The sequence below is a fragment of the Neolamprologus multifasciatus genome, chromosome 2, assembly GCF_963576455.1.
Source record: "Neolamprologus multifasciatus chromosome 2, fNeoMul1.2, whole genome shotgun sequence".
Taxonomy (NCBI): domain Eukaryota; kingdom Metazoa; phylum Chordata; class Actinopteri; order Cichliformes; family Cichlidae; genus Neolamprologus; species Neolamprologus multifasciatus.
In genome coordinates this window covers 9,122,039-9,140,525 of record NC_140440.1, presented here as the reverse complement: position 1 = coordinate 9,140,525, position 18,487 = coordinate 9,122,039, and the positions used below count along the sequence as shown (strand labels likewise).

General features: G+C 36.9%; 1 protein-coding gene across 1 annotated transcript in view; it reads right to left on the bottom strand.

Annotated features, from left to right (window-relative positions):
- Positions 1-6,796: 6,796 nt before the first annotated feature.
- anxa5a (annexin A5a) overlaps positions 6,797-18,487 on the bottom strand; it is a 34,861-nt gene continuing 23,170 nt past the window's right edge. The window contains exons 8-12 of the mRNA XM_085135271.1: positions 16,885-16,978; positions 13,955-14,050; positions 13,674-13,732; positions 12,300-12,422; positions 6,797-6,965 (exon numbers count right to left, since the gene is read on the bottom strand). Coding sequence (XP_084991397.1) covers positions 6,906-6,965; positions 12,300-12,422; positions 13,674-13,732; positions 13,955-14,050; positions 16,885-16,978 — 432 coding nt within the window. The 3' untranslated portion in view covers positions 6,797-6,905. The remainder of the gene's footprint in view (positions 6,966-12,299; positions 12,423-13,673; positions 13,733-13,954; positions 14,051-16,884; positions 16,979-18,487) is intronic.

Sequence of the window (18,487 nt, the reverse complement as noted above, 5' to 3'; positions counted from 1 at the left end):
CCTTTTGAGACAGATATAATATGTAGAATATTAGTTTCTCGATTTTCATTTCTTTTCCTGTAACTTGTCATTTTCACGTTTTTTTCTATTATAGCCATATTGAAATTAGCTCTCCTTCTCAATATAAAATGCCTACTTAAATAAAAAGAAAAAATACTCCTTAAAATAATGTCAAACCCATTTTCTGTCTCTCCCAAATGTGCACAGTCTTGCCTGAAGGCTTTTCATGTGAGGTTAAATGTTTGGGAATGTCTGGTATTGACATAGCAATTTAAGCCAGGGGGAGTGTGATTTCTAGAAACCTCAGCCTGCATACCTCGGCAACGAGAGGCCTGTGAAGCCACAGTCACTGTGTGAAGCCATATAAACCTCATATGTTCATCTTGCATAATCAAGCGATACCAGTATCTAAACGGACAAAATAAAACAGAAATAATATTTTGCAGGTTAAACTGAAGACTTTAGCATTATTTTTGGCACTTAGTAGAAGTTCTCATACTTATTCATCATTTCTGTGATAACATTAGCTTGAATTAGCTTGAATTAAGTTTGCATACCACACTTGTACGTACTGTAAAATTCTTACTATTTGCTTTGGAAAAGCTGTACTGGAATATGAGTTAATATTTCTAATATTACTGTATCAATGAGCTGTATAAACTAACTAATGAAGTACATTCCTGGGTAATTTGATTTCCTTTTTTTACTGTCAAGATTTATTTGATAATGGAGAGGTTACCAGTTAAAGTAATTTAAATAAAAACTTGCAGAACAATTAAAGTTGTACTACAAGGAAACTGTAGTAGACGGCGCCTATCCCAGCTGCCAGAGGGAGAGAGACAGGGTACACCCTGGACAGGTCGTCAGTCTGAATTAAACCAACTTGATTTTATTATATTTTTATATATCACCTAAAACTGTTTCACACTGGAAGATAAAACCTCTGCTATATTAGAGAAAATACAGATGGCCTGATAGTTCTGTGTGAGAAAACACTTGGTGACACTGGGAAGTGCAATGAACCTCCAGCAGGACCAAGCTCAGGGACAGGGAGCCATCTGCTACACTTGGTTGGGAGGTGATGTCAGAGAGAAGAAAAAAAGTAGTACTGACAATCCATGAACAACAAACTAGGAGAAAGTAAATAAAACTTAATGGGAATAGTCCTGTAAAGATACACACTGGCTGTTTATGTTCTAGGAATCCCAGATAAATCCATTCCCAAAAGTTCCATTGTTAATATTCTCCAATCATACACAGTTCTGTGAAAGCCAGAAAGAACATTCTTCAGCCAGAGCTGGAAGACATGTTGTCATTTTAGACAGTGGAATGACTCAGCTTTTTGTGATCACTTAGTCTTCATCTCCCGCTGAAATGTAATGGTTTGCCCATAGGTTAAATCCATCAAGTTCAGACTCTCAGCAGGTTGCATTCTGGGCTTAGTAGGAAATCTGTTGCTGGTGGATCAGAAAGGCCAAAACAGTGTGGCTGCAGAAAAAAATAAATTATACAGCAGCCACAAAGTCACTGCTGGAATGTAGTGAATACAGACGTATAAGGAGTAGCTTTCCTTGAAGGACTTTAAAACAACAGCTGCTGAAAACAAGACTGAAATTCTGCTGAGCAGCTTGAAATATGGATGCTCAATTAAACAGTTTCTATTAAAAATAATAAAATGCCAGAAGAATGGTACTTTAAATTAAGAGCTATTCTTCTGCCAGCTTTGCAAAGATATAATTGAATTTAAAAAGTCCAAATGCAGGATTTAAAGCTAATGAAATGGGTCTTACATGGACACCAACTGTCATTCTAAATGCAATCAAGCTATGAAAAAATAATACTGGGACTAACGCTGCAAAATTGCTCTTAAGTTGTTTTATACTCCAATATGCATTCATTTTTTCCTGACCAACAATGTGTCAGCTTTAACCCAGACACTTTTCAGAAAGCACATAACTGCCACATGTTCCAGTTCTGCTTTATAGTGAAGGATCCAAAGAAAAGACCAAAATGAATTGCTTTCCAGGACTGATCTCTATAGCTGTGCGAGTGAACAAACAGGGGTCACACATTTATTGTGATGCTGTGGCACACTTTGCATAAAAGCTTCGGATAAGCGCGACTGATTTATTTATGTATTTTTTGGTATGTTTTCTGCACTGTGATTCCTCTTGCCAGTGTTATTTCAGAAGCACATCATGCATCTCAGTTGTGCATCTGTGGTGCAGGTGGAATGATTACAGGAAATGAAGGTGAGCATTTTTGAGGAATAGGGCTAAAGACAATGTGTTTTCATATGTCTTGTAAATATGATTTTATTGTTTAACATTGATTTATTTGTTTGTACTATTTTATTTTAACGTTATCTTTATGAGCTCATCATAGCTTTAAAAATTTATGTAGGTCTCTGCATTTATTATTTTGTTTACAGTCAATAAGTCTAATGGCATTGTTAAAGCTGCACTAATGATCTCCTCATTTCCAGTGAGTTAAACAAGGGAATTCATTTTGAAAGCAGTCACAAATACACAGAAATAATTATCAGACAATTGGTTTGTGGACTACAATTTTAGGTTCTTCAGTTTACCCTTGTATACATCAACATATTGGTTTTATGATGCCAGAAGTGGAAACAAAAGTAGTAAGTTAGCAGCTATTAACAAAAAACCTGGCTAGCAAGTTTTATCTTTATGAACTAGAATTTCACTCACTAACACAACCTCATTTCAGACTTTGTGTTAAAAGAAATCTAAGCCGGATTTGTCATATCATTGCATTTAAATGCTTCTAAAAGCAGTGTTGGGGAGTAACGGAATACATGTACCGCCGTTACGTATTTAAAATACAAAATATGAGTAACTGTATTCCGTTACAGTTACAGTTTAAAAAGGTGGTATTTAGAATACAGTTACTTTGTTGAAACTTTGTTGAAAAATTTTTCTCTCTGTATCTATGAAGCGCCTTGAGGCGACATTTGTTGTGATTTGGCGCTATATAAATGAAATTGAATTGAATTGAATTTTATTATTTGCTTCGAGCCCTGTGTACAGGAGCTGCATGCTAAAAGATCTTTTGTTAAAAGGGTTGGCGTAATAAGCAAATGCTTCAGCCAATACCTTTTGATTAGCCTTGTCTCATGCTTTCTTGCTTTGTGGTAAATCTCTGTTCTGTCTTCACTGAGATATTTGAATGCTAATCAATAAACAGACTAGCCAATAGAAAAAAAATAAAATAAAAAAATAAAAAAATAAAAAAATAAAATAAATGGATTACACGGCGATACTTCCCTGTTTCATATTGTCGCGGTTCAGGCCTGTTTGGGTTTTGTTTGACAGCTACGTTCTGTTGTTCCAGGTGGCAGCGTTACGGTTGCCATGGTTACAGGGTGACGCTCTCTCTGCGTGTTTCCTGGGTGAGAGAGGCCTTTTTGTTGTTGTTGTGCTAAGCTAATAGGCAGAATGCTACAGGTATAGCTCTAAAGAATGTAGCATCATAGGCAGGTAGTCCGTGCTGCAGGGAGAATGGACTGCCATACCCGTTATGTGTCTGTGAGCGAGGGAGGGAGAAAAAGGAAAAGTACAAGCTGTCATCGAGCAAAAACGGAGCTGGAAGCATGTAAATATAATAATAACCACTGCAGCCAAGAAGAGTGCCTGACGAGCCCAGTTGTAAGTAAGCTATTAAGACTCGACTGTACACCGTGTTCGTGTTTTCCTCCAAAAACAATAAGTTCCGTTGGAGCAGCCTTTCAACGCCACTCTCTGTCTCTCGCTAGCAAGGTTGACCCAGACAACAAAGTAAAGCTAGTTTTCGGCTACGAGCCGACACAGAACCCACCGTATTAGCCAGAGGTCCCTTTACTACGGTTCGGAGCCGCGGACCTTCAGTAACAGTAATAAATCACAGCAATAGTACATTCATGTAGTTGTAAACAGCATGATAATATATTAAGTAATCCAAAGTATTCAGAATATGTTACTCTCATTGAGTAACGTAACGGAATACGTTACAGAATACATTTTGGGGCATGTATTCTGTATTCTGTAATGGAATACATTTTAAAAGTAACCTTCCCAACACTGTCTAAAAGCCCCAGCACCATTTAAAAAAAGACCTGTTTAGTGACTCCAATTAGCACAAATGAGTATGTGAAAACAAAAACAGCTAGTAAGATGTTTTCTTCAGGTGGCCTCTAACAAAATCCAAACAAATGTTAACATTAGTCTGTTCCTGCTATTAATTTCATGATATGTAAATGGATGTCAATCCATGACATGAAAGCCAAATCTTTCCCCAGTAAGTGAACCCAGGAAAGGGTGGGCATACAGGTGGTGTGACTGCCTGCAACCACTCCTGATTGGCTGAGGTGATGTAAGGCTTGGTCAAGCTGAAAATATTCAAAACACATTTCAGCACTATTGACACAAAGGAGATCTGGCACAGTGTGTATGTGAGTCAGGCTTATAAGCTTATATGAATGCCTTTGTATGTGTGCAAGTGAGCTTTTAGTTTATAAGCTTTAGGCTCAGTGGAGCCAAGATAACAAAGAACTGAAGGGAATTAAAATAAATGCCATAAAATGGCACTGTTAGTGTGAAGTTAGACAGATGAGTGTGTGCTGTCGTGGTCAGTCTAGACCAAACAAACATCACCATCCATCTGGCTGCACGAGTATGGTTTTTCTAGACATATTATAAAGGCTCAATATGCATGCATACGCTGCATTTTAAAATAATGTGACTCAGAGCAAAGATTTCCCAGAAATAACTGACAATTAAGTTCTACAGCCACACCGCACAGTGGAAAGAATACCACCTCACTATTATTTACAGCGTCGTCCTGCAGTAGAAATGATCATCTAGCGTGGAGCATGCCTGGTTTATGATAGGCACTGGCAGTGACAGTGATTACAGGAAAGACTTTAAACTACACATTTCAAAGATCTACCATATACAAAGTATGTGTATGGTTTACATTGCACATGGGTACCTATTTTCCTCCATCTGGTGTACTAAATTTTAGGATATTTTGGTTTACCAACTTTAACTAAACTTTTTTCCTGATTAACCCCCTTTTCATAAACTTAAAAGTGCTTCAAATCAGGTGATTTATCTCAAATTATTGGACTGTCATTAACAGCCAGCACTGCTATTCATAATTTATAATACTACACCTAAATATATCAAAACCCTTCAAATCACTGGATGTTAAATATGTTAAATTTTAATGTGTCTCTCTTTTGCTATTCATTGTACTGTATGTATGTATTTTTATTCTGGTTGGAGTAATGTTATAAGGATTGTGCTATTTTCTTATTTTGCACTGGCATTTCTGTTGAGCTGTGGAATCTATCCAAAGTTGTAAATAAACAGCAGATTCATTGTAAAGCAAAAGTATAGCTGCATTGAAAAGCAAATCCAATTTTCTCCTTGGATGAATAAATACCTACAGAGATGTGGAGCATCAACTTTCCAGTCATTTTTGCAATGAATCTGTGTGGACTTGTGTCTGCAGAGAGAGCAGGAGCCTCAAAAGAAAGCGTGACTATACATGAAAACACTTTTCATGTTTAACCCTGAGGTGCTTTCTGAATACTTAACAGTGTCTAGGTCACATGACTGTAAAATATGTATAACCACATTGAACTGAAACACTGAATATTTCTGAACCGCACTGAGAAACGATACATTTCGAGAGTATTGACATGCACATCTGTGCTGGGTTATTTTAATGACTTTATAATTTTAAACAGATCAACATTTATATGACTCATCCTTATATGCATCCTCCTCAAATTTCATCAATAACAGTCATCATTTGCACTCATTAATGGGCTAATATGCCCATTAATGAGCAAATTCACCAACCAAGAACTTTACTTAAATACCCATTTGTATTTAAAAGGTATTAAATGTGTGAAGTTGAATTATAAGAAAATGAGGGAACATTGCAGTGATATATGAGAAAGATGACACATGTTGCCTAAGATATGCGGTGTGGTTAAAATGGGAGGGTTGAAAAACATTAGTTAGGGCCCGAGTACTAGTCTGCGAAGGCCCTATTGTAATCACTCCATTTATTTACACTTGAATTTGTTAATTTGTGAAAAGAAAATTACTTTTTAGTAAAATATATTGACACAATCTCATCAATCACTGTAATGAGAAAGAATATAAAGACATTGTGTCCTCATTTCAAACTCTGCTGCCACCTTGTGGTTCAGTTCCAGCAAAATAAAATCATTTTCCACCGAGTGACCTATAGGGATCCCGTTTGTTTGACATTTGGCCTCGTCGTGCAGAAAGGCATGGAAGCAATAGATCTCATTATATGCATCAACAAATGTCTAATAGCGTCCCATTACTTATTGATCACTGACAGCCGCATTGCACGTCGAGTCTGGATCACAGTCTCATTTCTTATTAATGAGAGCATCAGGGTTGTCAACATGTAGGGTTTAATAATTGAGTAGCGGTATTGTATTTTCAAACTTGCATTTAACACATGCTGTGAGAAGTGAGCTCAAATAAGGTAAACAGCTGCTAACATTGTGTGTACACTTGACAAGAAAAAGAGGTCAAAGATTTTAAATTAATCAGGCATTTCATCATTTCAGAAAGTATTATTATCTGCATTAAAATCAAAACTGCTTGTTTACCAAGGACTAAATTAGAGCTATATGTTCTGTCTGGCATTTAAAAAACAGTGCCTTGTAAATACTATTCATACAATATAATATTGTCATAAGTCAAAATGACACTCAGGTAATTCACACTAACTCGATAAACACACACTAACAGAAAGAAGAACTATAGATCAATATCCTCATCTCATGTGTATAGCTTTGTCTTGCAGCAACATGATGGCTCATCATTCATTGCTGCTAAATGCGTCATAAGGTTGCATTAATCATTCCCACCACACAGGTAGAGTAAAGCCTTCTGGTAATCTCCAGTTGTGTCTTCCTGTAAAAAGGAAAAAAAGAAGAAGAAAAATAGTCTCATTTAATTTGGGAGGTTGAACATTCATTTATCTACTCTGGTATATTCGTTTTAGAAATTTAAGTACTGACAGAGTTAGTTTTGCCCAGTGACAGACTGACGACCTGAGAAAATTGATGGAGATTATACTGACACGTGGGTAGCTCTATCTCAGGTGCTTGGCTCTCCTACTCCTCCTCTCCACATGTCAGTTTGTCCTTGAGTAAAAGCATTGAACTTAACATCAACATCCTCCAGTTAGTCACATGTCCCAGTGTCTTTTGGCAGCTTCACAAATGCTACTAACATTTAGCTAATCGAAGCTAAAGCTATAAACATATATGAGCTTTCCTTCCACATTGACTTCAATTTCTGCTGATCTGATGTTACACAGAGTAAGGTACAGAGTGTCCAGTTTGAATTAACCACAGCACCTTTTCCCCCTGACACGTGCATTGATATCAATGCAGATTTTTTGCCATCAAAAGTCCCATTTTTTTCATCTGTTATCCCAAAATATCAAGTTAATAACTGTAACTGTTGACAAAAAACCTTGAAATGTTGATGTTACAGATATTTTATCTAGAGCATTCATGTTCTTAATGGTCAGCTAACCTGTCCATCCATTGTCTTAACTGCTTATCTAATCCTGATTGGAAGGAAGGCTCGAGCCAACCCCAGCTGTCATCGAACAGAAGGTGAGGTGGGACACCAAAGACAAATCACCAGGTCATCACAGGGTTACGTCACCTAGGCACTGCTGTAAATAAATAAATACAGCAATAAAATATCTATTTACTTTGCTTCTCTGAGCAAAATGCTACATGGCTATCCAGCTAGCTACCATGTGTTATACCATACTTATGGTGGAATGGTTTTATAAGCTTGCACGTTATTTATCATCCCAGATATTTTCATGCAGACAGTTGAATTTAAAGTTTACTAAGCAACAAAACATCAAAAATCTAACAGAAATGCCAACTAAATGTCAGTTTTGAAATCTCTCAAGTCTAGAGTCATGCTCCAGCATGCTTGATGACTCTCTCTCTTCATGTTCTTTGCCTCCTCTGGATCTTTTCCTATTTTGCTGGGAAATATTTCCACAGGTACTCAAGTTCTGCTACCATCAGTCATTTCCTCTACTGAGGGAAAGCTAGCCGGGGTGACTATAATAATAATAATAATAATAAACTTTATTTAAAAAGCACACTTAAAACCAAGGGTATGCCAAGGTGCTTAACAAGTAACATAGAGAATAAAAGGAAGATAACAGAAATAGGACCAAAGCAAGTACTAGGTATGCAAGCAGATAGCTGTCACTGATACATAGGAACAAACAAGGAATTAAATGAGCATAAAAGTGCATAATATTAAATCATAAAAGAAATGTTAACTAGAAGGAAAGGCAAGATTGAATAAGTGGGTTTTTAGTCGTGATTTAAACAGTGCAATAGAATCAGAGGCGTGGATATCAATTCCACCGTACCGGGGCAGCCAGAGCAAACGCACGGTCACCCCGAGACTTCAGCCGAGATCTAGGTTGCGTCAGAAGTAGTTGAGTGGCAGATCTAAGTGTTCTAGCAGGAGTATGCGGCCTGAGAAGTTCACTAAGATAACTCGGCGCTAATTTATTAATAGTTTTGAACGTAAGGAGTAATATTTTAAATTGAATACGGTACTTTATGGGCAGCCAGTGCAAACCAGCTAGAACAGGAGTAATAGAGCAAAATTTCCTTGTACCAGTCAAGAGGCAGGACTGTTTGCAGTCTAAGAAGAAGAGAAGAGGGAAGACCGTAGTACAAGGAGTTACAATAATCCAACCTGGAGGTCACAAAACCATGAATAAGCTTCTCCAAGTCCTCATGCGGAACATAATGCCTAGCCTTAGAGATAAGGCACAGTTGGTGGAAGATAGATCTCACTACAGCAGAGACTTGCTTATCGAGTTTGAGCAAGCTGTCCAGCAGTACACCTAAGTTACTGACATAGTCACAGGAAGAGCTAGCAAAGGAACCCAGGGCAGCACAAAGCTGGACAATCTCAGTCTTCTTATCGTTTAAAATGAGGGAATTACTCAGCAACCATTCTTTGACCTCACGCAGGCATTCTTGAAAGTAGTGCAGGGACACAGCAAGGTCGTCAGTAAGTTCAAAATGGATCTGTTTGCCGTCGGCGTAACAGTGGAAGACGATATTGTATTTTTCAAAGATTACGCCTAGAGGAAGCAAATACAATGAGAAGAGAATAGGGCCTAAAACTGACACTTGAGGTACACCACAACAGACTGATGCAGAGGAAGAGGAGAAGGTGCCCAAGTTAACCGAAAAGGACCTGTCAGCGAGGTATGATTTAAACCAGTCAAGGGCAGTGCCTCTAATACCCACAGTGTGCTCAAGTCTTAATAATAAGATGTTATGGTCCACTATATCAAAAGCTGAAGAGAGGTCCAGTAAAACTAGGACCATAGAGCGTCCAGTATCAGTAATTACAAGAATAACATTAAGAACTCTAACCAACGCGGTTTCAGTACTATGCAATGGCTTAAAAGCAGATTGAAATTTCTCAGCAATATTGTTTGTGTCCAAGTACGCCTGGAGCTGGGAGAGAACTAGTCTCTCCAGGATCTTGGACAAGAACGAAAGCTTAGAGATCGGTCTGTAGTTTAAAAGGTCATAACCGTCAGAGTTTCTTTTTTTAAGAATTGGGTGGACTACAGCACGCTTAAAAGCCAAAGGAACACAGCCTGAGAGCAAGGAAAAGTTCATAAGAAATAGGATACTAGGTCCAATTACATCAAAACAGTCCTTAGCTATGCGAGATGGAAGAATGTCAAGCACAGTATTGGTGTTATTGATTTGATCAACTAGCCGCTTAAGAGACAAAAGTGACACAGGCTAAAACTGGTGGAAAGTTGAAATGCACTCAGGAATGGGGAGAGGACATGAAACAGGGGGAAGGGAGGACTTAAGAGATGAGACCTTCTCTAAAAAGTGAATTTGAAATTGCTCACAAAGAGCCTGAGAATAAGGTAAAGGCATGTCCAGGCAAGGGTTAACCACTGAGTTAAAAATTCTAAATAAGGTGCGGGGGTTATGACCATTGGCCCGGATGATTTTGGATAAGAAAGACGCTTTGGCCATTTTATCAGCACTTTGGAGTTTTAAGCGGCTAGTCTGTAGCATGTCGTAAGAAACCTGAAGTTTATCTTTTTTCCACCTTCTCTCAGCGTGCCGACACACGTGACGTAGAGCACCCATAGTGTCATTAAGCCAACACTGAGAGTAGGGCGCTTCATTTTAATAGGGGTGTTGTGCCAAAAAGTGATTTCCAATGTTTCCGTGTGTTTTTTATGTGTAATATCGTTACGTATGTTGCTAAATAGACTTCGGTGAACAGGTATTGCAAAGGAGTTAAATACACAATTAAAAAAAAAATTATTGTACTTAATTATAATCAATCAGCTTTCTTTTGTCCACTTAAAATATGTTTACAGAACTATTTTTGCATTTGTTGCAATTTCAGCTGTCCTCTTGGCCAGACTACTCTTAAAAGAGACATTTTTAAAGCAAACAAGAATTTTTTTAACTGCATAAATAAAGGATACATAAAAGTCACTGCCAAAAAGTGATTGCGGCTTCTACCTTGTTACAGGAATGTTGTTTGTTGGTCAAGATGACTTGATTCATGATTCATGAGGGATATATTTGACATATGTTTCACATATTGTAGATCAACAAGTTATTTATAGCAGTTTAAATACAAGCAATCAGTTTTTGGCAAATGCCGGAAATCAGTTTTTGGTAGACAATCAGTTTTTGGCACAACAGGGGCAAGAGTATCAAGGATAGAAGAAAATAACGATAGCAAGGTATTAGCACAGTCATCAACCGAGCGAAATGAACAACACTCTCGAGTGACAGATGCAGAATCCAAGAAAGACATAGAGAAGTTTGACACCGCTTCAGCATTGATTACACGTAGTGGGCGAAGGGGAGCCGCAGGATGTAGTTCGTTAGTGCATAAGCCAGTATCAAATATAACTGGGAAATGATCCGAGATCCCAGCGTCACTTATATCCATGATACAAATGAAATAAGTGCTTCCTGCATAATCGAGGCGTTATTTTCAGGACAATTAATACTCATTTATACTGCATTATACAGTACTGCTTACAGCGATCCACTCGAATTACTCATGGTTGATTATTATTCAATACACATTAGATTACACCATCCATGTTTACATCATATTGATAAGGAAAAGCAAAGTTTGATATCATTTTATAATCACTCCTCATTGAAAACTTCCATTGAAACTTTAGCACACTGTCCTTTAAAGGAGACCTATTAAGCTTTTTTTTAATTTTCTCTCATATAAATACAGTTACAATGGTGGACGCTAGGGTGTAAGCCTAAGTATAAGCAATGAGCCAAAAGCTTAAAATAGCTTTTGACTTTAGAATAAAAATGTAAAGCCTTAAATAAGCTTAGTTAAGGCTTTACATTTTTATTCCACTTTTAATGTCAGGCATCCATGGTTGGTTGGTATTTTTTTTGTCAGAAAATATTCAAAAAGCAAGTCTCCAAGTCATAATTACGGCTTTTATGTTGAAATTATCATTATTTACATGTTAGACACCATTAATTGTGGCAACTACTGTGTGACATAAATGTGCTCTTATAATAGCAGGAAAAGCACAGGCGTAATTAATGTCATTAGCTATATGTAGCTCTGATTCATTTGGAAGGCAAAGTGAATAGTACACAGTACGGGGACTGTGAACATGCAGAATGAATTATAAATTATTTAAAAAGTGGAGAAATTGTAGAATAACTGCCATAATTAAGGAAAAAATGAACTCTGCTGAACTGTAAAAAAAATATATAATATATTTATTCAAGATTATTTCATAATGTGTTATTATCTATTCAGTACTGGCCATTTAGCTCTACAGGAGGATCGTAATAACTCTTCAATGGAGGAACATCTGGCATTAGGAGAACAGATTATTCACTTCATCTGGTGTGAAAAGAAGGGAAGCACACTGAGGGAGACATTTAAAGTAAATCACTAATCCCCACTCCATCAATGCACTGACGTGAGTAGTGTACAGCTATCATATCCATAGTAAACCCAGCTGGTGCTCTAAAGTCATGCAGAGGGACAGATGAGTATATTTAGCAGAATATGGAGACAACTGAGGAAAATTACATTTTACAGAAATGTGTTATTCTTCTGAAGTAATAGACTATTCAGTATGTTTCATTAAAAAAGAGCACAAGGGAATAAACAGAAATCCTGAGGGGGCTGAAGCAGTACCTGGATGGTGCTGTACAGAGACTGTCCGTATATCTTCTTGAAACTGCCTCTGATGTCCAACATGTCCATCTCACTCCTGGACACCATTATCCTCATCAGAGTGTCGTCATCAGTTCCAGCTCGCTAAATACACAGAAGGAAGAAAGAAAGAAAGAAAGAAAGAAAGAAAGAAAGAAAGAAAGAAAGAAAGAAAGAAAGAAAGAAAGAAAGAAAGAAAGAAAGAAATCTGTTAACTGAGGCCAGTAGAGTCTGAGATATAGCTCTGGGGTCTTTGCAATTTCTGTGGCATTGCGTGGTCTAACACTGGGTTGGAGCACCAAATCACAGCAACAGTTGCCTCAATGCACTTTATATTGTAAGGTAAAGACCCTATAATATACTCCTGGAAAGATTGGCAACTGCCTCAAATGTTTTCTTTATATTAACAGTCTTTATCATTCTAGATTATAGACTTCAGTTTCTTTGTAAACAGCTTTTTAACCCTTTACTGATTGATGAGCAGCAACAATGACTTTTCTAGAGTTATTGCTGATGTTGTTCATTCTTAACATTTTGTTAACATTAAATTTCTAAACAGAATTTTAAACATGCTGATGATCAGCTGATCAAGTGATTTTGATTAGCAGTAGCTGGCTGCTACAATAAGGGTGTACTTACTTCCGCCTACACGACTTCAGCATTTTGGCTTTTTTGTGTTAAATTTCCACATGCTGAATGATGTCATGTGGTGATCCTCAGAGGTTCTGATGACTCTAACTTCACAATGGAAGGTGTACTTTCTTTCCCAAAATCTACAGTTATTACACAGTGAACCTTTAGTTTGCATTTCAAATATTAATTCAACATTTCGGAAAAAAATGCTTGTACATTTTCTTGCCCAGAGTTGAAAGGCAGATTCAGGCCTCTTCCAGGTTAGTTAAGCTTTTAAACTATATCACTGTAAACACAATTTTGTTTTTTTTTTGTTTTTTGTTTTTTTGCTGTTTAGATGTAGAAAACAGCCTTTTAGTTTACTGGAAAATGACTACACAGTCACTGCTCCTTGATTTGACTTCACTTTTGTTGCCCTATTCATTCTAATGCAACAGCTTGTATTGTAGCTACTCTTCTGATTTGAATTTAAAGTCTTCTTAATATATTATTATTCTCATATTTGAGCAAGACTAACATGAAAGTAATTTGCTGAAGCATCATGGAGGGTTAAAAATGACACCAACACTAACCTCAAAATCTAATGTAGTCAACTTATCTTTTTTGACAGATTTAACTTTGTTAAGATTGTTATTTATTATATATATATCATATATTTTACAGGTGAGTGATCGGTGAGTATTTTCATTAATTAGACTAGAGCGATGTGATAATGAGACATACCCTCATAGATTTATATAGTCTCTCAGCAAAGAAGTTTGGGATGCTCCCGGCACATTTCACTGTGGAGGAAAAAGACAAAAACTGATGAGGCTATGTGCAAGACTACAGTTTTTGTAAAGTTAAGCTGACACTGTCTGATGTTCACTTTTTGCTATCAAGTGTTATCTTCTGTCATATTTTATTCAAAATTTCTTGAAAGAAAACCCCATCCAGGGATATTCTGATTACTTGTCCCCGTATGTGACGCCTAAATTATCACCCAGATAAATTGCGGCTCTTACCAACAGCCAGCAGCAAGTTCTCCAAATTCCCAGTGGTCTCGCCTCTAATGCTGTCCTCTATGTCAGAGCCAGAGATCTTCTTGTAGGCAGCAAATACTGCAAAAAAACCAAAATGGCCACAGTGACAGACACTCATACATCCTCATTAGAGAGAAACACATCAAGCAATTTTCAACATGAACCTGTTTTTACTTCAGGGCAAAAAATATGTCAGTTTCAGCCCTTAGATGATCTCTTTGTGCACAATATGAGTGTGTTTTGGTGAGTTCACTGGATTACATTTCTTTTATTGCATTTATATAAATCTACCTGGCACTGTGCGTAACAGTAATTGACCACCCCTTGCTAAATCATGAATTAATTGTGATTAACCACATTTTTTGGAAAGTCAAGTTCAGTTTCACTAGTCACACCCAGCCTGATTACTGTCAGTCCTGTTGAATCAAGAAATCACTTAAATATAACCTGTCTGAGAAAGTGAAGTAGGTTAGAAGATCTCACATCATCCCACAATTTAAAGAAACTTGAGAACAGATAAGAAAAAGTGACAGAATGCTGGCAATCATGGACAATGACTCCCACCTCCTCCATAACACACTGGAAATCTGAAGAGCAGTTTCAGCAACAGGTTCCTTCAACCTTGCTGTCTGAGGGAACGTTATAGGAGGTCGTTCCTTCCTGCTGCTATCAGACTCTTTAATTCATCCATACATTAATTGCACCTCAATGCACCCTGTCTCTTTTTTCCACCATGACATTTTTGCACACATACGTTTATATATATGTATATTTATGTTTATATTTATGCTATATCTCTATATTTATCTATTCATCTTAATATTTATCTATCATAACTGTTTCTACACTCAGATTTTATGAGTGCTTGTTGTTTGTTGTATATTTGCTGCTATGACAACTCAGTTTCCCTCTGGGATTAATAAAGTTTCTCTCATTCTCTGATTCTGTTTCTGAAACAAAGTCATTGACTTCTGTTAGTGAATCGGTTACAAAGCAAGACTTTCTAAGTCTTTCAGACTCCAGTGAACCATGGTGTGAACCATGATCCACAAACTGAGAACATTTTGCACAATCTACCAAGTTACTCTAAGAGCGCACTGACAACTCATCCAGGAGGTCACAAAAAAAACCCAAACAACACCCAAAGAACTGAAAACCTCACTTGTTTTAGTTAAGGTCAGAGTTCATGATTCAACAACAAGGAGGAGACTGGGTAATCACTCCATCTATGGGAGAGTTCAAAGATGAAAACTATTGTTAATCAGAGAGTACACAAAGGCTCGTCTCATGTCTGCCATTTATGATCCCCAAGGCTTTTGGGAAAAAAAAATTGTAGACTAACAAGACAAAGGTTGAGCTTTATGGGAGTTTTGAGTCCCATTACATCTGGTGCAAAACTAACAGCATTGTATAAAATGAACACCATACTAACAGTCAGATGTGGTGGTGGTGGGATGGCCTGGGGCTGCTATGCTGCTTCAGGGCCTGGACAACTTACCCAAACTCCATCAATGTAACCATCAATTTTGCAATTCTACAAAGGAGAGTGGGTCAAAATTCACAAAATGTGTCCATAGTGACGTGAAAGGCTCATTGCCAATTATTGCAAATGCTTGACTGTTGTTGTTGTTCTCAAGGATGGTACAAGTAGTTATTATCTCCAATAAATCCAAGATCTATTGGAGATCACGGTCTGGTTTTCATTAGTGGAGAGAAGGTTGAACAAGTGACAACTTTAAGGTTAAAACTGTCTCTAGTGCCATTACTGAATGGTAATAGGTGAAATTGTAAATAAGTGTTTATATGTGTGTGTTATTGTACATGACGTGTTCCACTCGATTGTCCAAAGTAAATTTGTTTCAAGAAAGACAATAAAGGCTAATCTAATCTAAATCTAATTAAGTTTTGGGGTCAATTACAATTATGTAGGTAATGAATAGATTTTTTTAATCTTAATTAATGAAACCAGCCTCTATAACTGCATTTGGTATTTATTGGTGTTATCTTTGTGTAATAATAAAATCTGTTTGATGATCTGAGACATGTGTGGGTGAGGGTGCAACAACTAGGTAATCAGGAAGAGGGAAAGTAGTATCCCACACTAAAAGCCACATAAAAATCATCCACTGGAATCATTTTTCCAGTGGTTGATTTTGAACAATCGAAACTAATTGGCACAGATACAGAGGCATCAGTGTAAACTGAAATAACTGAAGTATTCCTGGTGTACCTCACTGCCTCATCAGTTAAAAAGTTGAATGTTGACGCAAATGCAAAAGAGACTGTCCTAACCACAAAAAAGACACAGATTGTCTGTTGTTTACTTAACTCTTTCCTGATAAACAACATATTGCAGTTGTGGAGCAAGTTAGTAGCTTTTCGCCTCTTAATGAGGACAACAATTTTTAGAGTTCAGAGCATACGTGTTTGAGCAGGTTTATATCCACTGTCATATGTTATGTTATATTGGTTTAATTGTGAAATTAATATGTTATTTTGTATTTTATCTTAGTATTGCTGTGTCATTTTACTAAACCAAACTTGTCTACATTTTATATTTTAATAAAAAAAGTTAAAAAGTTACTAGATCAGAAAAACAGTGAAACGAGCAGTCAAACAAGTAATTTGATAGAAACTTGCCAACAACTGACTTTTAAAAGACTTGCTAAAGCATGTCGATCTGTTTGTTGTTTGTTCACATCTGACTAAACCATTGCACTTTCTATGCTCTCAACTTAGTCTCCACAATCTGTGCTGTTTAAGCATGTTTCACTGATATTTCCTGCACATTTTCTTATACTTTGACTGTTTTGTTTTCATTTTTTTTCAGTGTTTGTCTTACACAGCTAACGGACACCCTGAGCATATCACAACATCCAAATGGGCTGGCACAGGCAAACTGGCAAACTCACCTTTTCCGAGATGTTCAGCGCTCCTGTTGCCCAGAATTGTGATAAATTTTTCCTCATCTGTGCCAAACTTCCCCTCACCAGCAGCATACAAGTCCTGTAATGGAAGACCACACACCGATGTTCATACTCTCTCTCGCTCTCTCTCACACACACACAAACACTCACACTGATTTTATGTCCTTCACCAAACAAAGGTTTTTGCTTTTTTTTTTTCTGTCCTTGCTCAGAAATATTTTATCATATGATCAAATACCAAAATAATAACATATTCATATGAGTCATTTATTATTGCTTTTTAATGAATTAGCATTGCTTATTTCTCTTAATTTGATCACAGAGTGGCTTAACACCGCTCTGGTGTTATGAGTCAAGACGGACTGCTAGTCATGATAATTTGGTGTGTGTTTAGATACATGTTATTGAATGTTAATGTCTGCTACATGTAATGGTTTTAAAACATGATGCCATAATAATAAAGGTTAATTTCCTGCTGTTAATTAATTTATTATTATTATATTATTATTATCATTCTTGGCTTGGGCAGAGTTCTCGTCCTTTAGCTTCACTGGCCTTTGGAGAGCATGTATGATCCAGTTATTAATAATACACATAATACACAGGCAGTTTGCATGTTTCAGGATTTTTTTAACATTGTGGGTAATTTAAAAAAAAAAAAATCATTCACTCACATTAATATCAAAACGTAATTATTTTAAATCTTTAAAAACATGTTGTATCTTAAATCAGGAAAGAGTCTGTTGCTCCAGTTTATCATTCCTGAGCTGACCTCATCATATAGCTCTTTATTAAAGGTTAAGTGGCTTTAATTCATAGGTCAGATATGTACAGTGACCAGCTGGCTAATAATTTGAGTTATATTCATGTTTGCTTATTACACACACCTCTGTATGTCTAATGCCAACTTTTGGTGCAAGTATAGGAAGTAATACAAATTATATCAGTGTGTAAAGTTCCCCCTGAGGCACCGACTTTCCATTTCCTTAAACTTAAACAGACTTATTGAATATCTGGAAAACTGTATATTTATAGTGATACCCCAATGTCTATCTATTAAACATCATGCAGTGAGCCTAGCACACATACTGGACATGTGGAAAGAGTTAGACTGTGTCTCTCCAAAGGTAACAAAATCCGCCTCCCTACACCTCAACACCTCACACATTATTTATCCAGTACAAAGATTGAAGTGTGTATGTGACAGTTCAATAATTTACTGCAGGGGATATGTGCAGGACTTTTTTTGGTAGAGAGCTATAACTTCTTGCAATCTTCACTGGGTGGCTGGAAATCAATACTAGTTGAGAAATAATCCTTATTTTTTTATCTATTACATTTTTTTGCCATGTTAAAAATGATCTTCTAAGCCTCGCTATACGATACCCAAAAAGTTAATTCTGTTGATCTGGACGTGTTGATTTCAGTCGGAGAAACGTTTCGTCACTTATCCAAGTGACTGGGATGAGTGACGAAATGTTTAAAGTAATCCCTGTTGACCTTTTAATGAGCTTTGGTGAGATGCCTCCATTTATTCTTTCTCTGAAACAACCCATTTTATCTCCTCCTATTTAAATTAACCTTGTTC